The sequence below is a fragment of the Caloenas nicobarica genome, chromosome 34, assembly GCF_036013445.1.
Source record: "Caloenas nicobarica isolate bCalNic1 chromosome 34, bCalNic1.hap1, whole genome shotgun sequence".
NCBI lineage: Eukaryota > Metazoa > Chordata > Aves > Columbiformes > Columbidae > Caloenas > Caloenas nicobarica.
The window spans coordinates 891,314-916,350 of NC_088278.1; the positions used below are offsets into that span (position 1 = coordinate 891,314).

The 25,037-nt window shown below is 51.7% G+C and overlaps 1 protein-coding gene across 1 annotated transcript; it reads right to left on the minus strand.

Moving 5' to 3' along the window:
• Nucleotides 1–2,293: 2,293 nt before the first annotated feature.
• Nucleotides 2,294–3,253, minus strand: LOC136000751 (olfactory receptor 14J1-like). Its single transcript, XM_065654705.1, has one exon. The coding sequence runs from the start codon at nt 3,251–3,253 to the stop codon at nt 2,294–2,296; it is 960 nt and encodes a 319-aa protein (XP_065510777.1).
• Between the last annotated feature and the right edge of the window lie 21,784 nt (nt 3,254–25,037).

Consider the following 25,037-nt stretch of genomic DNA (forward strand, 5'->3'; position numbering starts at 1 on the left):
ATGGCCAGATTGTTACTTGTGAGGTCACCTCATGACAGCAATGTGATTGGCCAGAGGTAGGCAGGTATCATGAGGTCATCAAGGACACCAGACAGGAAGGCTGCAGAAAGATGAGTGAGCCCCTGGTGAGGCCCTGCCCTGGGCTGAAACCACCTGTACGTGCCACGGGAAACTGTGGGACATGCATGAGAAGCTGAGGGATGTGAGAAGGGACCAGCAGTATGGGCAGCTCCGTGTGTGCCAGCTGGGCCTCACAGGTGGCTGCAGATGTGACCAGGTTGGCCAGACTGCACAGAGGGGAGCACTGGGGACTGTCTGGGCAGTCAAGTCTTGCAAGGCCATCAGCGCCTGGAGGAGCCACCAGTGATGCCACTGAAGTCCCAGAGGACCAAGGCAATGGAATGCAAACTATCAAATTTGAGTGCAAGTGGGGAAAACCCGAGCCTACTGGGGAAAAAGAAACTGATGATGGCTATGAATTGTGAGGAGATCGGGGCAGAGAAATTTGGATCATGGAAATAGCCATCTGTGGAAGAGTGGGGAGGAGGGGGGTTCAAGAAACAAGCTGCCCATGGGGAGGTGGCTGGTCAGTGCTGTTCTGGCCAAATCCCCTGCCTGAACACCATGGTCTGTCCTGCTTAATAGACTGGTTTCAGTTGGGATAGAGTTACTTATATTCATAGCAACTTGTATGAGTTCGTTTTACATTTGTGATGGAAACAGTGTTGGTCCCACCCCAATGTTTCAGTCATTGCTGAGCAGTGCTTGCACAGTATCAAGGGTTTTTCTGCTTCTCACACCAACCCCACCAGCATGGGGGCTGTGGGTGCACAAGAAATTGGGAGAGGACATGGCTGGGAGAGCTGAACCAAACTGACCAAAGGGATGTTCCACAACATAGGATAGCATGGTCAACAATAAAATCTGGGAGAAGAAGGGAGGGGAGGACATTCGGGGTGATGGCATTTGTCTTCCCAAGTAACGGTTACATGTGATGGAGCCTGGCTTCTCTGAAGATGGCTGAAAACCCTCCTGCCAATGATGAAGTGAATGAATTCCTTAGTTTTCTTTGATTACATGCATAGATTTTGCTTTGCCTGTAAAACCGTCTTTATCTCAACCCACAAGTTTTCTTTTGTGTTTCCGATCCTCCGCCTCATCCTGCTGTGGGGCAGTGAGTGACAGACTATGTGGTGCTGAGCTGCTTGTCAGGGTTAAACTACAAAACTAATTAAACTCTGCTCCTGGCTCTTTGCTGTGTGAGTGGGCTCACTATTGTGTGTGCGTTTGGGTGTGATGGCATGTACACACCTTCTTGGTCAATTCTAAGTGAGGCTAGCAAGGAGGAGGAGGACACCAGGATCTGGAGAACCCCAGGGTTGGAATGTCCAAGTGGGTAATATCTCTGAGTCTGGGCTGACCCAAACCCCAGGTCCACACGGGAAGGACCACAGGGGTGTGTGAAACTGCAGGTAGGTTCTACCCAGGATGTACAGACCACTTGTGCAACCTTCACACCAGATCAGCCTGAGAGGGGCAACAGGACAGGGTCAGTTCTGTTGCTCATGGTTGTGTAAGTGCTGCTGTTGGTGTGGTGGCTGTGAAGGTGCTGTTGCCTGTTGGAGTTGGTCTGTGTCAGATTGTCTGTGCCCATCTTTGCTTCCCTGCAGATACCTGCATTTAGTGCTTTCCCTTTGATGACTCCGCCTTGGGCCATGTCTCACTCTGTGGGGTCCTGTCACTGCCCACCTCAGGCACAGCCGGTCCGTGTGTATCTCACGGGCTCTCGGGCAGCTCCAGATTCCTCTCCGGGAGGATTGTCCTCTGCCCCATCATGCACTGGGACAGCCCAGTCTGACTGTATCTCATGACCACTCCCCATCTCCACTGTCAACAGACAGCAAGGGTTGTGTCTTAAATCACAACTCTGTTGTGAATCAGCTTCCAAGGTGACATCGAGCTTTTTCCTCAGGCCCTTTTGAGGGAAATTCCTGGGCCTGTTGTTGAAAACAGCTTTGGAAGAACAACCAAATCTTGAAGAACTGCACTCTGGAGATGTCATTTTGTTACAGAGAAGCTATGGGAGACTAAGCTCTGACACAGTGTTAGAAAAACATTTATACAGGTTTCAGGTGTTTTAAAACTATTTATAATGGGTTCATTATTCAGGATAGTGAGCTAAACATGAACAGTTATGTACCAACATAATAACCATAAATAACAATATGGGTAATGCTAACAAAGTAAAACAGATAAAACAGGGTACAGGCCTGCATTGGGATACAATTAGACATCATTTGTGGACAGTGATGGAAAGATGGTCAGTATTGACAAACGCCCATGAAAACACTTTCCTAATGGACTCCTTGAGCTCCTGGTTCCTCATGCTGTAGATGAGGGGGTTCACTGCTGGAGGCACCAATGCATATAGAACAGACACCACCAGGTCCAGGGATGGGGAGGAGATGGAGGGGGACTTCAGGTAGGCAAACATGGCAGTGCTGAGGAACAGGGAGACCACGGCCAGGTGAGGGAGACACGTGGCAAAGGCTTTGTGCCGTCCCTGCTCAGAGGGGATCCTCAGCACGGCCCTCAAGATCTGCACATAGGACAGCACAATGAACACAAAACACCCAAATGATAAACAGACACTAACCACAAGAAGCCCAGCTTCCCTAAAGTAGGACTGTGAGCAGGAGAGCTTGAGGATGTGGGGGATTTCACAGAAGAACTGGTGCAGGGCATTGCCCTTGCAGAGTGGCAGTGAAAATGTATTGGCCGTGTGCAGCAGAGCATTGAGAAACCCAGTGGCCCAGGCGGCTGCTGCCATGTGGACACAAGCTCTGCTGCTCAGGAGGGTCCCGTAGTGCAGGGGTTTGCAGATGGCAACGTAGCGGTCGTAGGACATGACGGTGAGCAGATAGAACTCTGCCAAAATGAGAAAGACAAAGGAAAAGATTTGGGCAGCACATTCCATATAAGAAATGGCCCTTGTGTCCCAGAGGGAATTGGCCATGGACTTGGGGACAATGGTGGAGATGCAGCCCAGGTCAAGGAGGGCGAGGTTGAGCAGGAAGAAGTACATGGGGGTGTGGAGGTGCTGGTCACAGGCTATGGTGGTGATGATGAGGCCGTTGCCCAGGAGGGCAGCCAGGTAGATGCCCAGGAAGAGCCAGAAGTGCAAGAGCTGCAGCTCCCGTGTGTCTGTGAACGCCAGGAGGAGGAACTGGGTGATGGAGCTGCTGTTGGACATTTGCTGATGAGCATGGGGCACTGTCATAGGAGCAAAAGAAAGTGACAATTTAGGAGAATCTTCTCTGAGCAAAATCACATACCCCCTCCCCCCGCTCCACACCCCTTGTCCTTTTCCAGACCTTCCTTCAGCCTGTGCCCACTGGCTGCCCAGGAGTCAGCCCTGCTCTGCAGCAGGGGTCATGGGAACGGGGGGCAGGGGACAGACCTGGGGTTCAGCTGTGTCAGATGGACCCGTTCCTGGTGCAGGAGGGACTGTCAGCATCTGCTCTCCTAGTGATAATGAACCAGGACGGAACAAGGCAGTTTGAGAGGCTTGTTTTATTGCAGCTTCCTGCAACTTCCCTGGAGAGTGTTGTTGGGTGTCAGAAACCCTCAGCATTTCTGCTGCACTCAGGGAGAACAGAGCGAGTCCTGCGAGACCAGAGGATGCCTGTGGGTCAGTGCAGAGTGAGGGCAGCTGCTCTGTCCCTCTGTCTTGCTCCAGCTGTCCTGAGCTGGCACTTTTCTGAGATGGAGGCTGATCACACTGCCATGTTACCCTGAAAAGCCACCAGGCACTGCTGAGAGCAGAGGGACCCACCTCGGACCATAACATGTCTCACCCTTTCCTCAGGTCTCAGCACCCCACTTCTATCCCAGGACACACACGGCTCATTTCACAAACCAAACAGCATTTCTTCCATCATAGCATCTCTGCACTTCTGCATGAGTAATTCAGATAATGCTAACGTGCTATAGGACAGGTTTGCATCCTGGAGGGAAGCTCGCAGCTTGGAAGAAAAACTCAAGGAGACAGCCAAGGGTCCTAATGATGGCATTTGATTCAGGGAGACTCAGCTCATTCCCCAGCCCCACACACTGCATTGCCCACAGCCCCACAGGTCAGAGCAAAGCTGGGACACGTGTTCCCATGGACACAGCTGCAGGAAAGGACCCACAAGATCAGGCTGTGACTCTGCAGCTGAAACTCCCATCCCCAGAGAGCCTGACAGCAAGAACCAGATCACACCAGCAGTGACCCAGAGCAGTGGAGCAAGAAGGAAACTGCGGTGAGGGTGGGTGTGAGAGAGGCCAGGGCAGAGGCAGCCGGGCACTCAGACAGCGTCACCCTTCCCCAGCTGTGCAGCCACCTCCCACACACCAGCATTGCCGGGCAGCTGCTCTCAGCCCCTGTGCTCTGCAGAGGGAACTGGAGCTCTGGCTGCACAGGAGCTGCTTCATGCCTTGGAGCCCCCGGCCCTGAGGGCAGAGGCTTTGCTGGGTGGGAGAGGAGGCGAGGGGGCTGCTCACAGGAGGGATCTGCACTGCAGGGGATCAAAGGGAGTTTTCTCTGTTCTCCCTCCATAACAATTCTGAGTTTAGTTTCCTCTCATTTCTGATCATTTCCCTGCTGCCTGGAGATTCTCCGCCTGGGAGGTGTTTCCCTGCCCATGTCTCTTCCCTGTTAGAGCTCACAGACCCCATCCCACCCTCTGTGCCCTCACCCTGGCCCTACAGATCCTGCCTGTTCACAGGGCACTGCCTGGGGGCATCTTCCTGTTTGCAGACTGGGGAAAAGGACAGGTCAGAGTAAGACTGACGGGTATAGCCAATGTGATGCTGGTGCTGTGCACAGGCAGAGCAGCGGCTGAAGGGATGTTCTGAGGCTTCTGGCAGACATTCTGATCACTTAAATTTGCAGTTCAGGAGTCTCAGTGACTTTTTTAAGCAGGAGGGCTCATTTTCCTTTTCTCTTTTCCTGTACCCCTCACCGCTTCGGATAGGAAACTGAAAAGAAAGGCTCAGAAAAGCTCCCTATCTGTCTGGTAATCCTTGCATTGATCTTCTCTTTGAGGCATCACCTCGGAAAAATCGTGGGGGTGATCTGGAGCTGTGAGCAGCCCTGACCCACACAGCACCCTCTCCAGAGCACAAGCACCTTTCCTGCCCTGATACGGGTCACTCCTTCCCCCCACAGCTTCTCCCCACAGCACTGTGGGGATCTCCCCGGGCAGGCTGAGCACTGACCCTGGCAGGCAGCAGAGTCCCTGCCCTGGCACAGCCCTGGGGTGCAGGGACCCTGCTCTGCAGGACAGCCCTGGGCACCCCTGGGTGCTCACCCACCTTCACAGCTGTTCAAAATTGCCTGACAAGAGCCCCCTCCTTACAGATCCCACAAGCTGTGCCTGTGCTAACTTGAGGAGATGCCTCCAGGAGCTACAGCTGCATTGCCCTGCACCCAGAGACTTACCATGGCAAGGGCTGCAAAGATTTCTCCTCCAGTGAGCTCTCAGTCATCCTCCCCATCCTGACCACCTTTCATCTCTCTCTGCCTTGCTCGTCTCCCTGAGATCCCCAGGCAGAGCCCTCAGCCCTGCTGCGCTTTGCAGAGGAGCTGCTCCTGGGCAGAGCTGTCTCTCTGCAGCGCTGCCGCTTGCCATGAGCTCCCTGTGTCCCAGGAGCCCAGGCCAGCTCAGCAGCACAGGAGCAGCCCCAGGCGCTTTAATGACCCCTCTGGTGGCTTTGGTGCTGAGGCCATGAACCTCAGTCTCTGAGACACAGTTGAAGAAACCTCTCAAGAAGTCCAAGTCAGATTCAAACTCCAAAGTTTCTTGTAATGTTACTGGGTTCCCCTGAGGAACACTACTGAGAAAATGACCCCAGGGTCTGGTTAGAGAAGAAAACTGGAGGCAGAGATGACAGGTCAGGACAAGCAAGGTGAAGGTCTCTCTGATGCTGAGTAAACCTGGATGTGTTTCATTAACCAAAGGGCCAAGTCCTGACCCCCAGCCCTGGGAAGGCAGATCCTGTCCCTCCCACGTTGCCCAGGGCCCTTCCTGGGACAGTGTGATGTGGGGCTGTGCAAGGCCAAGGGCAGGACTATGGTCCCACACCTCCCAGGTTCCTGGCTGGGGACAAGGAGGCCATGAGGCCCCTGCGCTGTAAGGACAAGGTGTCTCCTCACAGGCATCAGAGCTGGAGACAACAGCCATAGCCAAGGGGAGAAGGAGCTCCAGCTGTTAGTGTTTACATGCAGACGGTTTATCCTGATGAGAGCGTCTATCCCAAGATAACATCATGAGGAGTTACAGGACACTACGAATATCACCTGCAGGAGAAACTTTGTGGTCTTGGGGGGCTAGTGCTCGTAATGCCAGAGGTCTGGACTTAGAGGGAAGTTTCCCTTCATGTGGGACGGCAGCAGGAATGTGTGGAGCTCTGCCTGGGGACAGAGAATATCAGCTGAAAGTTGAGGAGTCAGCATGAGAGGGCAGAACAACATGGGCAATGTTGTGGTGGGTGGACATCAGCTACTGACTCACTGATGAGGAAGAGGAATTAGATGAGGCCTCCTTCAGACAAATGAAAGAAGCCTCATGTTTTCAGGGCCGTGTCCTCATGGCAGACCTAAGATATCCCAATATCTGCAAGGTACCAGCCATGCAGGAGGGTTTTGGAGCTCATTGACAACATCTTCCTGACACGGGTGACTGAGGAGTCAGTGAGGTGAGGTGCCCTGTGGGACTTGACACTTACAAACCAGAAAGGATTGGTCAGGGATGGAACAGTCAGGGCTGGGAAAGTAGAGTTGAGGCTCCTGGAAGATGATAACGAGGCAAAGAGCAGGATTTCAGGAGGGCAGGCTTTGGCCTGCTGAGGGACCTTTGGGTCCCATGGGATATGACCTTGGTGTCTGCAGTGTTTTTTCTCTCACATTTCCTCCCTGCTCTGTCCCACCTGCTGTTGTGCAGCGGTTTTTACCCTTTCTCAAATACAATATCACAGAGGTGCTGCCAGCATCCCTGAGTGGCTCAGATTTGGCAAGGAGTGGGTCCATCCTGGAGCCAGCTCATATCGGCTCTGTCTGACATCAAACTCCTGTTGTCTTCTCAGAGAGGTGACAACTGTAGCACAGCCACACTCACCCCCAGTTCCAAGACTTTGCCATGTAAACCCAATACAGAGTGATAACGTGTTGGGTGTTACAAACTTCTTGATCATGGGGAAGAAATGGAAAAGATCTTCTGTCAGCAACCTGAGGAAGTCTCCAGTCAATGAGCAGGTTCCTATGGGGAACTGTCATTGCCCTGACATTCACTGGCCAGGCAAAGCGGCAGGTGCCAACAGTCCAGAGGATCTTGGGACAACTTCTTAACGTGGCTGTCTGCTGGGCCAACAAGGGCGATGCTCACCTGGATCTGAAACTGGGAGACAAAGAAGAGCTGGTGAGGGATGTGAACATCAGTGTCCACCTTGGCTGTCATGACCAGGTAAGAGTGGGATTCCAGGCACCAGAGGGGAGGGAGGAAGGCCAGCAGCAGAGCACAGGCTGGTGGGCTCCAGAGGAGAAGACACGGACATACTGGGGGATGGCAGCCAATAAACGTGGTGACATGGAAGTAGGTCTGAAGGGTGAAGGAGCTCAGGAAATCTGACAAGCCTTACAGGACAGCCTGCTCCAGGCACAAGAATGATCTCTCCAAGTACCTATGAAAAGAAGACTTTACATCATGAGGCTGCTTGTCTGAACTGACAGAGCTCCAGGGCAAAAAGGCAGCACATGGGAGGTGGAAGCAGGTCAAGCTGTAAAGGAGGAATTTAGAATCCTTGTCCATGGATGTGGGGATGATGCCAAAGCTGCCCTGGACTTGATACCTGCAGGGGAGGCTGAGGGCAGCAAGATGAGCTGACATTGCTTCCTTACAGTAAAAGAATAGACAGGGTGAACGTGGGCCTGCTGCTGAACTTCGTAAGAGTAGAATCAGACAGGACCGATGTACTTCATGGCTCCTTTGCCTCCATCTTCACCAGCAAGGTCTCCTGGGACTTTGTTCCTGAAGGCAGGAGTCTGGAGAACAGCCAGGAGTGGATGGGGCTCAAGTCAGGGGTTACCTGAGCAAACTCAGACATCATTAGAGAAAAGGAGATGGGTCACTTGACCGGCTCCCTGAACACAAGTATGGCTGTGCTGTGGCACCTGAGATTCCCAGGAGCTCCCACCTCTTGGTCCAGAGTTGTGTGACTCCTCTTGAGGTGTCCTGGCCTGTCTCCTCGCTCAAGTGGTGCGTCAGGCACCCACTTCTCTGAAACATTCAGTCTTCATCAGGAGATTCTCTAGATCAATATTTACTGGAGATGGTTGATACCAACTGTTCTCTAAATGAGGGCATTGGGAGCGGGACAGAAATATAAGAAATTTGGCTTTATGACTACTTATTAAGGAAATGCTCACTGTTTGGCTACAGTTCTGAAATCTCTCTAATCATCCACACCAGACCTGAAGCCTTTAGCGAAGTGCTGCAGAGAGCCTTGGCTTGTAAGAGCATTTTGGCTGTTAATGAGCCCTCTGCTGCCATGGTCCTGAACTGCAGCTACTGAAAGAATTAACAAACTCCTAATGAAGTGAAAGGCAGAAGCAAACCCCAAGTTTCTGAGGGTGTTTGGGACCCCATGAGGGGCCATCGCTGACACAAGCAGTCCCTGTCCCTGGAGGCTGCTGAAGGAAAAGCCTGGAGACGATGGTCAGAGGTGGTAAAGGCGATGTGGAGGTGGCTCTGGTGCCCTGTCAGCCCTTCATGGTTGTTTAGCATCAGAATGGCCAAGCCCTGACCCCCAGGGCCTGGCAAAGGAGACCCTTTCAGTCAAATGTTTCTCAAGGCTCTGCCTGTGGTCACTGGGAGGGTATTTGTGGTTTGGGTGTGGGTTTGGTGCCAGGTGCTGTTCCTTTTACCACAAGGCTCTAGTTTTCTGAGGATTTGGCAATGCCTATGAGGTCCCCCAAGCCCATGCAGCTTCTTTCATAGACCTGCAATGGTCACCAATCACCTGAGCTGTCCCAGTCCCAAACTTGCTTGAATCCGCTCTTTGGATCCATGCCCCAGCACTGAAAGCACATGTTCCTTCTTCTGATGCCCTAAAATAAAAAAGAAAAATCAATCTATTCCACGTTATCATGACCAGACCATGCTCTTCAGGTCTTCTTCTTTAACACAATTACTGCTACGCATAGACCCCTCTCTTCCTGCACTACCATGTGTCTCTCAGACCTTTCACTCTTGTCCTCCAATAATGGGCCAACACTCCAGGAGGTTGGTGCTTCCTCCGGGCTCATGGATGATTCCTGAGGACCATCCAAGCATGCGCAGTGCAAGAGAGGAGCAGAGCAAGGTCAGCTCATGGGCCATGCCTGAGCACAGCCACCCCCAGCAGCAGCCATTCCCCATCTCCCAGGCACAGCCATGCCCAGAGCAGGCAAATGTCACTGCCATATATGACTAGTCCAAGAGAAGCCTGCCTTCTTTCCATAAAAACCTGAAAATCTTCCTCCTGTTCCCCCTCCACCCACAAACATCAACCACATTCCACTTGCGGGGTTAAACATGGTTGTAAGGATTTGCTGAAGTCATCAGCCATCACCCTTTTCTACCTCACATCCCCTGACCCTCCCACACCACACATGGCCGCTCACTGCTGCTCAGGGCCTCTCACTCTTCAGAAGAGGCCTTGAGCTTCTTGGTTTTTCCTGGCGCTTGTTATAAACTTCCTAACTCCCTCCAGAGCTCATGGTGAGATTTCTTGTCCATCACAGCACCTTTATGACCATGTTTTACTAAATGGGTGTCTTTTTGTGAGCATTTGTGCAGAAAGAGTAGTCTCAGGAAAAAAACAAATATATAAAAACTGATGCCAAGTGAAATGCCATGAAGACCTGATGAGTTACTCCCATTGCTGTGTCTTTCCTGGAAGGAGTCTGTCCCAAGAAGGGCATCCAGCTTCTGCCACTCTCTGGAGAGGCACATGAGCAGTGTCGGTGCACCTGGGGAGGAACAGGGTGATTTGCCAGACCACCCTTCATCTGAACCACTTAGATATGTACTTATGGATGGGGTGTCATGCCTTATACTGAAAATACCTATTGGATTGGCACTGGCTGTGGGGCTGCCACAGATGCAGACTGCTGTGTTACAGATATTTATATGTAGGCAGATGAACCCTTTTCTATTTTTTTAATTATTATTATTTTTAATACTGACACTCTTAGAGAAATTACACAAAGACTTGAATGATTATTGATGCATTTTAACATGATTATCCACAGAAGGCCCAGCAGCTTTGCATCTCAAGAAAAGGGATGCCAGAGGCCAAGGGCAGGATGGCTTGGGCTCTGTCCTGGCATCTGGAAACTGAAGTGTGCGCCCATCTCCCAACACCTGCCCTGCTCAGTGAAGGGTGTGAGAAACTCTGAAGTCACAGCCATGACAGGTATCTTATGTCGAACTGCAGACAGTGTTGTCCTGCCAGCTCAGGATTGGAGCTTCCATCCCTGAAGGTATTGAAAAGATGTGTAGACATGATGCTTAGGGATATGGTGTAATGGGTGGACTTGGCAGTGTCGTATTTACGATTGGACTTTATGACCTTAAGGGTCTTTTCCAACCTAAATTATGATTTGAGTCAAAACCATTTCAATTCCCATCACCCCCAGCTTCCCCCGAGGTCGGCTGTTGTGTGGCACAACTGGCCTGGCTCTCCAGGCAGGTTGGACACTGTTTTGGTGCCCGCATTGGGAGTTTTCCCCTTTCTGGGGTAAAAGATCTTCAATGAGAGACAGTTGTAGAGATTTGGGTTGCAGAGATTTCAAGCAGTCCTTTCAAAATCTGAGCAGGCTCAGTTTTGGAGCCAGTGAAAAATAGAGACAATCTCAAGGATGTTTTTGAAAAGTGGTACAATCACTAATAAGAATAACAGGGAGTTCCTTATTCCTGATGATGATGATGATGAACTAAAGTTTTTTAATTTCATTCCTATCAGTCATTCTTGCTTCTCAAAACAGCTGCTACATCTCAGTAGCTAACCTCTTGCATGGAGTTCTTTTTAAGAGCTTTTTCTCTCACTTCTACCAGATTTATAATTTAAAAAGTACTTCCTAGGAGAGAATTGCTCTTAAATCACCCTTCTTCCATAATTTTCCCCCCTTTTTTCTGGTGTGAGGGGAGGTGACATAGGGCAGTTTTATTTATTTTTTAGCCAAAGAAGGCCAAGGAACAGATCTCAGGTCAGTGCAAAGGCAGAAACGAAGCCAGAATGTTTATGTGGTGTGCACTGACACACACCGTCACCTGCATTTCCAGTCTCTGAAGTTCCAATGGTGCAGCAGAGACTGGAGTTCTGAGCTCCCTTCATCTGCCCTTGCTGACACCTGTTGAGCAACCTGCTCTGAAAGGATCAACAAGGTGGGCATGAGGACAGCAAAAAAGAAGAACTTGGATGGGGGCAAATGAAAAAGGATGCACAAGATGTGGTCAGGGCTGTTTGGGGGCACTTGTAAAGCAGCCCTGCACCTCATGTGAATTATTCCTGTGGTCAGAGAGAACCTGAGAGCTGTCCCTAAATTGAAAACATGAAGGGGATGAAAGGACAGCATCATTCAGGCTGGATGGGACCTTGGGAGGTGTCTTGACCAACCTCCTGCTCAAAGCAGGGTCGGACCAGATTACTCAGGGCTCTATCCAAACACATCTTGGTGACTTTCTGGGGTAGAGTGGATGCGCACCCCTGGGAAACAGCTTCCAGTGCTTGACTGTCCTCAGGATTGGAAAGTGTCTCCCTTTCTATAGCAGCTTTCCAAGCCTGACCATCCAGATTGTTTTTTACCCGTCTACTTACACACTGACACAGATCATAATAGCCTACCTTGGACACAAGAATATTGTGGGGGATGATGCTGAATGCCTTGCTGACTTCCAGGTAACAGTCCACCACCGCTCTCTCCGCATCCAGCAACCCTGTCCTTTCCTCACAGAAAGCAAAGAGGATGGACAGGCACAACCTGCCCTGGGTAAACCCTGTCACCTTCAGACACCCAGAATTGGGGTCCCAGTGAACATGTTCTGGGGCACAGCCCTTAGTTCCCCTGCTCACCCATTGGCCATTTTTGAAAAGTGCACACACTGTCTGAGAGCTGCCAGTGGTCAGGGAGTCCCCCCAGTCTCCATGAGCTTTCCAAGAAGGTGGAGAGTGGCCTCACTGTGACATGGTCCTGCTGTCTCAGCTCCTGGGATGCTGCCCCTCCTGTCCCATAGACTGGAAAGGATTGTGTTAGTTCCAGGGACCCCTGACTTGATCCCCATCCACTGCTGGTTGTTCTGCCTCCAGTGACAGAGGCCTGGGAGAGCTTGCTGGTGAAGATGGAGGACCAGAGACACAGAGAATATCACTTCTCTCCCTTACTAAATTAATCAGTACCCACACGGTGTCTTTGTTTCTCCTTTAACTCTTCCTGCAGTAGTAACAGCTCATTATAGGGCTTTAGAATTGACTTACAGATCTAGACTGAGTTTTGATCTGGACCATTGCTGTGCTTGGAGGCTGCTGTCCTTGCAGACCAGATGAACTAACTTCTGCCACCCTGCCTTGGCAGTTTATTCCGTCCGTGTCACAGCTCTGTCTGCAACACTGACAGCTCCAGCTCAGCCAGTCAGGTCCCTGGCTGAGGACATTGCCTCACATCTGGGCTGAACCACCCCAGCTGTGGCACCAGGAAACCTCTGAGTTGCCCCGTGGAAACCTGGTACCAAGTGTCCAAGATCCCATGTGTGCAAAGGCTTTGCTTCAGAGCACAGACGTGACGTGGCCAAAAGATTGCTGGATATCTCTCTAGACCTATGAGTATAAAACCAAAATATAATGCCTAAATTCATTCAGGTGAACATATTCCTCCCCCAGTTTTTAGAAATTAGATCCTTTCCTGTAACGTTCTTTTTGTCCTGCCTAATGATAAGAGAAGAAAAGATGATCCTCATACCAATTTACTTTTTAATACAAAGAACACAATGCTGGCAAGAAGCGTCACTGCTGAAGAGAGAGAATCAACATCACTGATTACTTGAGGTTGTTTCAAAGGATGTGCCCCTGGAGCCCCAGGGACAGCTGGAGGGAGCCCAGAGGGGACAGAGGAAGGGACATCATGGGCTGCTCCTGTGCTGCTGAGCTGGGCTGGGCTCCTGGGACACAGGGAGCTCATGGCAAGCGGCAGCGCTGCAGAGAGACAGCTCTGCCCAGGAGCAGCTCCTCTGCAAAGCGCAACAGGGCTGAGGGCTCTGCCTGGGGTTCTCTGGGAGACGAGCAAAGCAGAGAGAAATGAAAGGTGGTCAGGATGGGGAGGATGACTGAGAGCTCACTGGAGGAGAAATCTTTGCAGCCCTTGACCCGGTAAGTCTCTGGGTGCAGGGCAATGCAGCTGTAGCTCCTGGAGGCATCTCCTCAAGTTAGCACAGGCACAGCTTGAGGGATCTGTGAGGAGGAGGCTCTTGGCAGGCAATGTTGAACAGCTGTGAAGCTGGATGAGCACCCAGGGGTGCCCAGGGCTGTCCTGCAGAGGAGGGTCCCTGCACCCCAGGGCTGTGCCGGGGCAGGGACTCTGCCGCCTGCCAGGGCCAGCGCTCAGCCTGCCCGGGGAGATCCCCACGGTGCTGTGGGGAGAAGCTGTGGGGGGAAGGAGCGACCCCTATCAGGGCAGGAAAGGTGCTTCTGCTGTGGAGAGGAAGCTGCGTGGGTCAGGTCTGCTCACAGCTCCAGATCACCCCCAGGATTTTTCCAAGGGGATGCCTCAACCAGAAGATTAATGCAAGGATTGTCTAGACAGATAAGGAGCTTTCCTGAGCCTGCCTTTTCAGTTTCCTATCCCAAGGGTTGGGGGGTGCAGGAAAGGAAAAAATGAAAATGAGCTCTCATGCTTAAACTAGTCACTGTGACTCCTGAACTGCAACTCCGATTAATCATCACATCTGCCAGAAGCCTCAGAACATCCCTTCAGCTGCTGCTCTGCCTGTGCACAGCACCAGCATCACATTGGCTATACCCGTCAGGCTTAATCTGACCTGTCCTTTTCCCCAGTCTGCAAACAGGAAGATGCCCCCAGGCACTGCCCTGTGAACAGGCAGGATCTGTAGGGCCAGGGTGAGGGCATAGAGGGTGGGATGGTCTGTGCGCGCTGACAGGGAAGAGACATGGACAGGGAAACAGTTCCCAGGGGCAGAATTTCCAGGGAATAGGGAAATGATCAGAAATGAGAGGTAACTAAACTCAGAATTGTTACGGGAGGGAGAACACAGAAAACTCCGTATGATCCCCGCAGTGCAGATCCCTCTTGTGAGCAGCCCCCTCGCCTCCTCTCCCACCCAGCAAAGCCTCTGCCCTCAGGGCCGGGGGCTCCAAGGCATGAAGCAGCTCCTGTGCAGCCAGAGCTCCAGTTCCCTCTGCAGAGCACAGGGGCTGAGAGCAGCTGCCCGGCAATGCTGGTGTGTGGGAGGTGGCTGCACAGCTGGGGAAGGGTGACGCTGTCTGAGTGCCCGGCTGCCTCTGCCCTGGCCTCTCTCACACCCACCCTCACCGCAGTTTCCTTCTTGCTCCACTGCTCTGGGTCACTGCTGGTGTGATCTGGTTCTTGCTGTCAGGCTCTCTGGGGATGGGAGTTTCAGCTGCAGAGTCACAGCCTGATCTTGTGGGTCCTTTCCTGCAGCTGTGTCCATGGGAACACGTGTCCCAGCTTTGCTCTGACCTGTGGGGCTGTGGGCAATGCAGTGTGTGGGGCTGGGGAATGAGCTGAGTCTCCCTGAATCAAATGCCATCATTAGGACACTTGGCTGTCTCCTTGAGTTTTTCTCCCAAGCTGCGAGCTTCCCTCCAGGATGCAAACCTGTCCTATAGCACGTTAGCATTATCTGGATTACTCATGCAGAAGTGCAGAGATGGTATGATGGAGGAAATGCTGTTTGGTTTATGAAATGAGCCGTGTGTGTCCTGGGATAGAAGTGGGGTGCTGAGACCTGAGGAAAGGGTGAGACATGTCGAGGTCTGAGGTGGGTCCCTCTGCTCTCAGCAGTCCTGGTGGCTTTTCAGGGTAACATGGCAGTGTGATCAGCCTCCATCTCAGCAAGGTGCCAGCCCAGGGCAGCTGGAGCAAGACAGAGGGACAGAGCAGCTGCCCTCACTCTGCACTGACCCACAGGCATCCTCTGGTCTCACAGGACTCGCTCTGTTCTCCCTGAGTGCAGCAGAAATGCTGAGGGTTTCTGACACCCAAGAACACTTCCCAGGGTGGGAGGGGAGAAGGAGCTGTAGAAACTCCAAACCTCTCAAATTCAGTTTCTCAGTCCTGTGGGTACAGATGCTGACAGTCCCTTCTGCAGCAGGAGCGGTTCCATCTGACAAAGCTGAACCCCAGGACTGGCCCCTGCCCCACCCATCACTCAGGGTCAGGCTGACTCCTCAAGAGCCCCTGGGCAGAGACCCTGCTCTTCATTGCACACTCATCAAGCACCAACCAGGGCTCCAGCCAGGATGTTCTCATGGAAAAAAGGGTCTCTTTGTGGGAGGGTCTGTGGGAAATGGCTTTGTTTATTCCCGGAGAAGTCTCATCTAAACCGTCACTGTCTTTTCCTCCTTGCACAGGTCCTCATGCCCACAGGCAGCAAATGTCCAACAGCAGCTCCATCACCCAGTTCCTCCTCCTGGCATTCACAGACACACGGGAGCTGCAGCTCTTGCACTTCTGGCTCTTCCTGGGCATCTACCTGGCTGCCCTCCTGGGCAACGGCCTCATCATCACCACCATAGCCTGTGACCAGCACCTCCACACCCCCATGTACTTCTTCCTGCTCAACCTCGCTCTCCTTGACCTGGGCTGTATCTCCATCACTGTGCCCAAATCCATGGCCAACTCTCTGTGGGATACCAGGGTCATTTCCTTTGCTGGATGTGCTGCCCAGGTCTTCTTTGTATGTTTCTTAATTGGTGCAGAGTTTTCTCTCCTCACAGTCATGTCCTACGACCGCTACGTTGCCATCTGCAAACCCCTGCACTACGGGACCCTCCTGGGCAGCAGAGCTTGTGTCCACATGGCAGCAGCTGCCTGGGCCACTGGGTTTCTCAATGCTCTGCTGCACACGGCCAATACATTTTCACTGCCACTGTGCAAGGGCAATGCCCTGGACCAGTTCTTCTGCGAAATCCCCCAGATCCTCAAGATCTCCTGCTCAAACTCGTACCTCAGGGAACTTGGGCTTCTTGTGGTTAGTCTCTTAGTAGTATTTGGGTGTTTTATTTTCATTCTTTTCTCCTATGTGCAGATCTTGAGGGCCGTGCTGAGGATCCCCTCTGAGCAGGGATGGCACAAAGCCTTTTCCACGTGCCTCCCTCACCTGGCCGTGGTCTCCCTGTTTGTCAGCACTGGCATGTTTGCCTACCTTAAGCTCCGCTCCTTCTCCTCCCCATTGCTCAATCTCGTGGTGTCTGTTCTGTACTCGGTGGTGCCTCCAGCAGTGAACCCCCTCATCTACAGCATGAGGAACCAGGAGCTCAAGGATGCCCTGTGGAAACTCCTATCTTAGTGTTTTCTGAAGCAATAAACTGCCCATCTGCTTCCACATAGCAGTTTTAATGTAACTAGTTACAGGTCCAGCCTCTCATTTGTATTTTCTGTTTTTATTGAAGTTGTTTTTTATTGTGATAACATTGTCATTCCCTTTCTAATTCACTGTCTGCTTTTCTTTTATAACCACTGGCTGTGTAAATGAGGAGCCGTGATCTGTGCGTATTTAAACAAAATAAAGGGTCCCGTAGTGATGTGTTTTTCACTATATCCTCCCTGCAAGGCCTGTTTGGAGCTGCAGGGACAGTTCCTGTGTGCATGGGAGGAGGGGAAAAGAGTCCAGCCTGGCAGCACTGCCAGGGAGCACCAGCGCTTGGCCTTCCAGAGCTGTTCTCGTTCCACTCCCACACTCTCCTTCTCATCCCTTGTGCTGGTGCAAGGCCTGAGTGCTCTGGCAGCCTGGTCACCGTCCTGCTGTGTGTCAGTCCTGTGAGCGCAGGCAGGGACAGGCCATGGGCACTGCTGTGACAGAGCTGGCCTCCGTAACACTACTTCTATAAAGGAAAGTGATGTTCATAGGGCAGTGTCTGAGGGCTTAGGTCTTCTTCAAGTTCGTCTTCAGGACATGCACAAGAAAGCAGCCTGCAGGTGTAAACAGCAGTGTAGAGATAAACAGTGTGTGTGTGCAGGGCTGGGCACACAGCAGTGTCCTCTCACAGCCAGGCCTCCTGCCAGAGACCTGCAGGACCAGCAGAGCAGGGGCTGGGCTGTGCCCCTGTGCACTGGACACCCCGCGGAAGCTGCCCCAGGGCATCGTCATGGACTGGCCCCTCACAACCTCCATTTCCAGCCCTGTCCTCTCACCCCAGCTCACAGAGGTTGTCTTCCCTCCATGGAGGGACACTGAATGAGTAGCTCAGCAGTCCAAGTTTGCATTGTACAGATGAGATGTGAGCATGCACATAATGTACACGAGTTGACATGAACCCAAGTGAGCACAAACGCCATCAGTTATTCCAGGGGGTTCCATGAAGGCCCATGGGACAGACAGTGTCTCGAGGTCACTTCATGTTGAGAGTAACATCCCATGGGAAACCACCAGAATGCAGCACTGGGATGTGCTTCCTTGAACTGAGATCCCTCCCTGTGTCCATTCCACGTGACATGGGACGTCTCAGATGAATACAGAGCAGGGGGACACACCTTAGGGCTGAATTACCTCCCATCCCTTCGGAGTGGCAACAGGAGGTTTTCATTGAACAGATGAGCTGTGAGCATGCACGTCATGTATGTGAGGTGAGAGGAACCTCAGGTGAGATGAGCCCAGGTGAAAACAAACAGCCATTCCTTGAGGTTCCATGAAGGCCTGTGGGGCAGACAGTGTCTAGAGCTCACCTCATGTTGGATGTTACATACCAGAGAAATCAGCCTAGATGCAGCACTGGGATATTTCCCCACTTAAATCGTTAGTAGGAAATATATTTGATAAGTTTAATAGAAGAGACATACATTCATCTGGTCAGGTCCTGGGCCATAGGCGTTTTATGGATGGGTATGGTGTGTTATGACATCAGCTGTGCCTCAGACACTCATAATCCAGTAAGCAGTATGTGACTGTGAAGGGGACAGTGAGGTCAGTTCTGTCCCTGGAGGTGACAGCCCAGCAGCAGGAACGTGGCTGGGAAAGAACCTCTGCATAAGTACCCACAGGCCCTACCCAGGAAGAGGCCTTGGAGACAGGTTGTCATGTCCATCCCACCTGAGAACATGATGGGACAGAAACAGGGACATGCTCATGTCTATCAGAGAAGCTGAAGGTCCAGCAGCAGTCATGGTGAGGTTACTTCTCTCTGGTCTAGTGGAAGACCACAAGAAGACTAACAGGTAGGGTTCCCTGCTTGATGGGCAGTTTCTGAGGTGGTATAGCTTTCCCAAGTAGTAGGAACAACCAGGAGAGGAAAAAAAAGCTACCAAGTGCAGATTGGGAAGTGGAGACTGGATATCAGGAGGAAAAAATGTCACTGGAAGGGCAGTGCTGTGGTGCAAGAGGTCACCCAGAGGGAGCTGGATCAGCCCATGGTTTGTGTTCCAAAGAACAGCCAGTGAGGGTGCAGACACATCAGTGAAGGGACAGAAATGCTGGGGTGAGAGCAGGTGGGGAAGCAGATGGGTGTCTGCAGCCTGCAGGGAAAGAGGGGCAGGGATAGGACGGTGTAGAACAGCCTGTGATGGAGATGGCAAAGGGCGCTGGTGAGGCTGGAAGGCACCAAGAGAACCCAGGTCTCTGTCCTCTTGGCCATGGCAGTTGTCTCTGCCACTGAGGCCTGGGAGAAGACATGTTGTCCTCACAGCACTGGGGCCTCGTTGCCTCCTTGCAGCCCCATGGGGAAGCTGGAAGTTGCTGTACCAGTGTTGTCCTTCCCTCGGCCTTGCACACCCACATCCCACGGTCCCAGGCAGAGCCCTGAGCCGTGTGTGAGGGACAGGATCCCCCTTCCCATTGCCTGGAGGTCATGGCTTCTCCTTTCTGCTTCAGAAAGCAAACCAAGGGATTTCTCAGCATCAGAGCTGAGGAAAACACTAAAAGGAGACCTCATGGTGGCTACAGCTTCCTCACAAGGGGAGAAGGAAGGGTAGGTACTGATCTCTTCTCTCTGGTGACCAGTGACAGAACCCGAGGGAACAGCAGGAGGATGTGCCAGGGGAGGGTCAGTTGGACATGAGGAAAAGGTTCTTCACCCAGAGGGTGCTGGGCACTGGAACAGGCTGCCCAGGGGGGTGTCACGGCCCCAACCTGACAGTGATCAAGAAGAGACTGGACAAGGCCCTCAGACACACGGTGTGGACTGTGGGGTGTCCTGTGCAGGGACAGGAGTTGGACTCAATGATCCTTGTGGGTCCTTCCAACTCAGGACATTCTATGATTCTATGGAATACTAGGTCAAAAGCCCATGTTTTCATTGTACAGATGAGTTGCAAACATACACATCATGTGCATGTCCACTGTGTGCATGTGGTGAGATGAACCCAAGGGAGCGCAAATGCTTTCAGATATTCATTAGGGATCCATAAAGTTCAGTGGGAGAGAGATGGTGTTGAGGGATCTCTTCCAACCTGTATTATTCTAGGATTCCATGAATCTTTTCTTGGAGAGCTCTTTCACATCAGAATAGACACAGGAAGAGGAAGAAGAAGAAAAAAAAAGAGGCGGAAGCAGAAATATAAAATGCCCCAGTGTAAATACAGCAGCTCCTCTGAGGAACGTTTCTCCACTCAAACCCTTGATAGGAAATCTATTAGATATATTTGATGAAACCAGCTTAGTTTTACCTGCTCACACACTGGAGCACAAGGAGGGTGATGGCTGGGTACGATGCCATGTGCTCAGCTGTGTCTCAGGAACTCACAGTCCAGTAGGAAGCCAATGGCTGTGGAGGGGACTGTGAGTCACTTGTGCCCCTGCAGGGGACAGGCCAACAGCAGGAACAGGGCTGGGAAAGGGACTGGGAGGTCACACATACGAGACGAGCAATCGGGCCCAATCAGCATGGCTTTATGAAAGGCAGGTCCTGCCTGACCAACCTGATCTCCTTCTGTGACAAGGTGACCGGTGACAAGGTGACTTAGCAGATGAGGGAAAGTCTGTTGTGGGGGAGTGAATCCGCCACACAGCCTGTGGATGTTGTGCACTTAGACTTCAGTAAAGCCTTTGACACCGTATCCCACAGCATCTCCTGGAGAAGCTGCAGCTCATGGCCTGGATGGTGTATCTGTGATGGATAAAGAACTGGCTGGAGGGCCGGGCCCAAAGAGTTGTGGTGAACGGAGCCAAATCCAGTTGTTGTCCGGTCACGAGTGTTGTCCCCAGGGCTCAGTATTGGGGCCAGTTCTGTTTAATCTCTTTACCAATGATCGGTATGAAGGGATCAAGTGCACCCTCAGTAAGTCTGCAGATGACACCAAACTGGGTGGGAGTGTTGATCTGCTGGAGGGTGGGAAGGCCACACAGAGGGACGTTGGCTGACTGAGGCCAATTATCTGAGATTCAACAAGGCCAAGTGCCGGGTCCTGCACTTGGTTTATAACAATCCCCTGCAACAATACAGGCTTGGGGAAGAGTGGCTGGAAAGCTGCCTGGTGGAAAAAGACTTGGGGGTGTTGATTGACAGCAGTTGAACACGAGCCAGCGTGTGCCCAGGTGGCCAAAAAGGCCAATGGCCTCCTGGCGTGCATCAAGAATAGTGTAGTGGGCAGAACTGGGGCAGTGATCATCCCCTTGTACTCAGCGCTGGTGAGGCCACAACTCGAATCCTCAGTTCAGTTTTGGGCTCCTCACTATAAGAAAGACCTTGAGGTGCTGGAGTGAGTGCAGAGGACGGGACAAGGCTGTTGAGGGTCTGGAGCACAAGTCTTCTGAGCAGCAGCTGAGGGACCCTGGGGTGTTTAGCCTGGAGAAAAGGAGACTGAGGGGAGACCTTTTCACTCTCTACAACTACCTGAAAAGAGGTTGTAGCATGGAGGGTGTTGTTGTTCTCCTGAGTAGCAAGTGATAGGATGAGAGGAAATGGCCTCAGCTTGTGCCAGGGAAGGTTCAGAATTGATATTAGGAGGCATTTCTTCATGGGAAAGGTTGTGAAGCAGTGGAACAGGCTGCCCAGGGAACTGGTTGAGTCACCATTCCTTGTGCCTTAGCCCAGCTTCTAGGAGGATCTGTTCCATGGTCTTCCCAGGCACAGGTCAGAGGCTGACAGGTCAGTAGTTTTCAGGGTCCTCCTTTCTACAGCAGAAACACTGCCACACAGCACAGCTTGGAATGGACATGAGGAGGAAGAAATGTCACTCAAAGGGTGGTGCTGCGATATGAGAAATCATCCAGAAGGAGCATGAGATCAGTCCACCTCCTTGTGTTTCAAGGAACAGAGCATGAGAGTGGAGACACATCAGCCAATGTGTGGAAATACCAGGGTGAGAGCAAGGGGAGGGAGCGAGATGGGTGTCTACAGCCTGCAGGGAAACAGAAGCAGCTGTGGGACAGTGGAGGACAACCCGTGGTGGAGATGGCAAAGGGCACTGGCAAGGCTGGATGTCACCAAGAGAACCCAAGTCTTTGTCCCCTTGGCTATGGCAATCATCTCTGCCACCAAGGCCTATGAGGAGCCATGTTGTCCTCAGGCACTGGGGCACCTCATGGCCTCCTTGCACACCCCAGTAAGGCTGGGAACTGTCACACCATTGTCCTTCACTCAGCATCACACAGCCCACATCCCCCTGCCCCAGGAAGAGCCCTGAGCAACAGGTGAGGGACAGGATCTGCCTTCCCAGGGGCTGGGGGTCAGGCCTTGGCCTCTCTGCTTCATCCAACAAAACCAGGGTTTTCTCAGCACCTCAGCTGCCTGCACATGACCCTTTGTTTATCTGCCAGCATGGCCTGCAGTTCTCTGCTCTAACGAGCCCCTGGGGAGGCTTTGCTGGTACTTGCCCTCAGTGGAACTCATTAATACTTCAAGGGACTTAGTACTTTTTTCTTCTGACTTTGACTTCTGGAGAGGTTTGTGCAATCTCCTCTCAGCACCTGAGGTTCAAGGATTTAGCACCAAATGCACCATGGGGCTCATCACACTGAAGAAAGCTCTAAGAAACCATGTCTCCTTGTAATTTCCTTCTAGTCTTGTACAGTTAATTAGAGACATTTCCTACTGTAGTTATGGAGAGTGATTTCAAAAACATTCTAATAAAACTGACTTTTTTTTTTAATTTCATAAATGATATAGTTTATTTTTTTTCCGTGTGCAGAAGAGGTGATTGCAGCATTATCTGATATTGACCCAGGTCTCTCCTAAGGAGGTCTGGACTGATTGGAGAAGCTGTCCCTTGAGCTCTGACACCGTGTGGACAACCTTGCTCCTCACCTCCCCAACCCCATCATTTCTCTCATTGGCCACCTGGGACTTGCATCCCTTTTCCTTACACCAGACTTCTCCACTGCAGCCTGCAGCTGGATGTTCCAGCTCCTTTGCACCAGCTCCCATCTGCTCTCCTTGGAGACCTGGCTGCACACAGGCAAAGAGGGACTTCTCCTTACTTTTGAACAAACAAAATAAACTGATAAGAATCATGGTTAAAAGAAAACACATTCCTCAGCTGTATGCCAAGGAAAAACCGCCACCAATGAGGTTCACTCTCTCCAAGGCATAACCATGCAAGAAATGATTTAGACAGAAAGGAAATTAGAAAATAAACACAATAAAAGAGTTGGCTAAAGACAGAATTAGACAGACTACTGAAAGACAAGGAAGCTTTTAACTCCTTGAAGCTGGAAGCAGCAACTGGATTGTTGACAAGTGTCTGAGTGATCAAAGAGTAAGAGGAAGGGCAATCCAGAGACCGATCGCAAGTGCTTGTGTGCAGATCAGCTGCTGGAAATGGGACTTCAGACATGGTCAGTTTAGTTAGGGCAGAGGAAATACCTGAACGATGAGGGAGATCAGATGCACAGACTAACAGAGTGCTGACAAGGCAAATCTTGTGGAAGAAGAGAAGTTCTCTTCTTGCTCTTAATGCACATCCAAAATAGTGTCATTTTGATGTCATGGGAAAACACTGGTATTTAAAGTATCAAAACAAAGAAAGGAGAATTACAACACCAACAACGTTTGATGCTTAAAGTTGCAAGAAGACATTTCCTTCACTCTACATCTTTCATTTTGTTTCTTTTTCTCTCTATTTTTAGAAAATGCTCTCTAGACTTCTGTCCTACCAAAGCCTACAGCATTAAGAAAGATAATCCTTGTGTCTTGCACAGAGTCGAAGGCACCAAAAAATCCACTGCCCTGGACTGTCAATGCCACTTTTTACTCTTGGCACAGAGTGAGTCATGCTCGAAGCTGTTGGCCACTCTTGCCTGATGGAGGAAAGAAGAATATAAAGGTTAATTGAACTGTTCTCTTTGTAGATGGTCATGTTGACAGTGATCTCAACAGACCTGTGTTATCTGTCTTTCTATGTGAGTATAAGGAAAAAGAAATATTTATGTAGAGGTAAATGAAGAGTAAAATGCATAGGTGCGCCCAGTTACTCAGCAAAGTACATTTCCTACCAGCACTCTCAAAGGAAGAATCTTTCTTCTGAAAAATTGCTGTTTTGATACTGTCTTTGTCACTCCGTCCCCTGCTCCACTGGCCACTGGGACCAGGGTTCCCTCAGCTGCCTTCCTTGTACTGACAATATCTTTGGAGAAGCCCTCCTGGGTGCGCTCCCCTTGCATGGCCATTTCAGCCACTGCTCAGCGCTGGCTTTGCTGGCTCCATCCCTGCACCCCCAGGCCAGGTGTCTGTCTGTCTGTCTCCTGGGCAGCCTGTTCCCCTTCAGCCTCCCTGCACGTCCTTCTGCTGTTTGATCTCCTAAGGCAGGGGGTTGCTGTGCACCCATCCTGACCTCTTGCCAGGCCCTGCTCGACTCCCTGACCATCAGATTGGCTTCTTCCTGGGCTTTGATGAAGCTGTCCCTGAAGATCCAAGACAGCAGTCCCTCTGTTCTCCAGGACAGCCCAAGGAGATCCTCAGCTAACTGAAATCAGCTCTCCTGCAGGACTGCACTGTTGTTCTGCAGTTGCCCTGCTTCTCCACCATCTCACGGTCACTGCAGCCATGGCCGCCCTCATCCTTAGATCCCCAGCCTGATCCACCTTGTCTGTCAGTAAGAGACCGGCCCTAGTCGGCTCGTCCAGTGTTTGTCTCAAAATGCTGTCTTCCACATCCTGCAGGAACCTCCTGGGTTGCTTGTGCCCAGCCCTGCTGCCCTCCCAGCAAACCGAGAGATGGTCCAACTTGCCATGTAATCCAGGACCTGTGACCATGAAGCTCCCTCCAAGGCAAGGGCTGTGCACGCCAGGCTCCCCTCTGCACAGAGCTCATCTCCACCTCCTCATCCACCCGCCTGCCTTCCTGAGGAGCCCTGCCCTGTGCTGGGTAGGAAAGAGTAGAGGCAGGTAAAGGGGCAGTGTGTGGGAGGTTGGCTGGAAGGTGACCCCTGGTGCCAGAAGAGGATGATGCAAGGTGAGGCATCATGGGAGGGAGGTGGATTTTGAGATCACATCTTTGGAAACAACCCAACTGGGCATGTGGTGAGACAGGCCTGGTGATGTCACCTGGATGCTGGAAAACACCCCCAGCAGTGCTGAGAGCCTGGGAGACGGGAGATGCAGGAGAAGGGGAAGATGACACGGCTGGAGGTGGGTTGTGATGCCACTTCTATTGCAGTTACCTGGGGTAGACGTAGGCAAAGCCAACATGCCTGGATTATTACTTGTGAGGTCACCTCATGACAGCAATGTGATTGGCCAGAGGTAGGCAGGTATCATGAGGTCATCAAGGACACCAGACGGGAAGGCTGCAGAAAGATGAGTGAGCCCCTGGTGAGGCCCTGCCCTGGG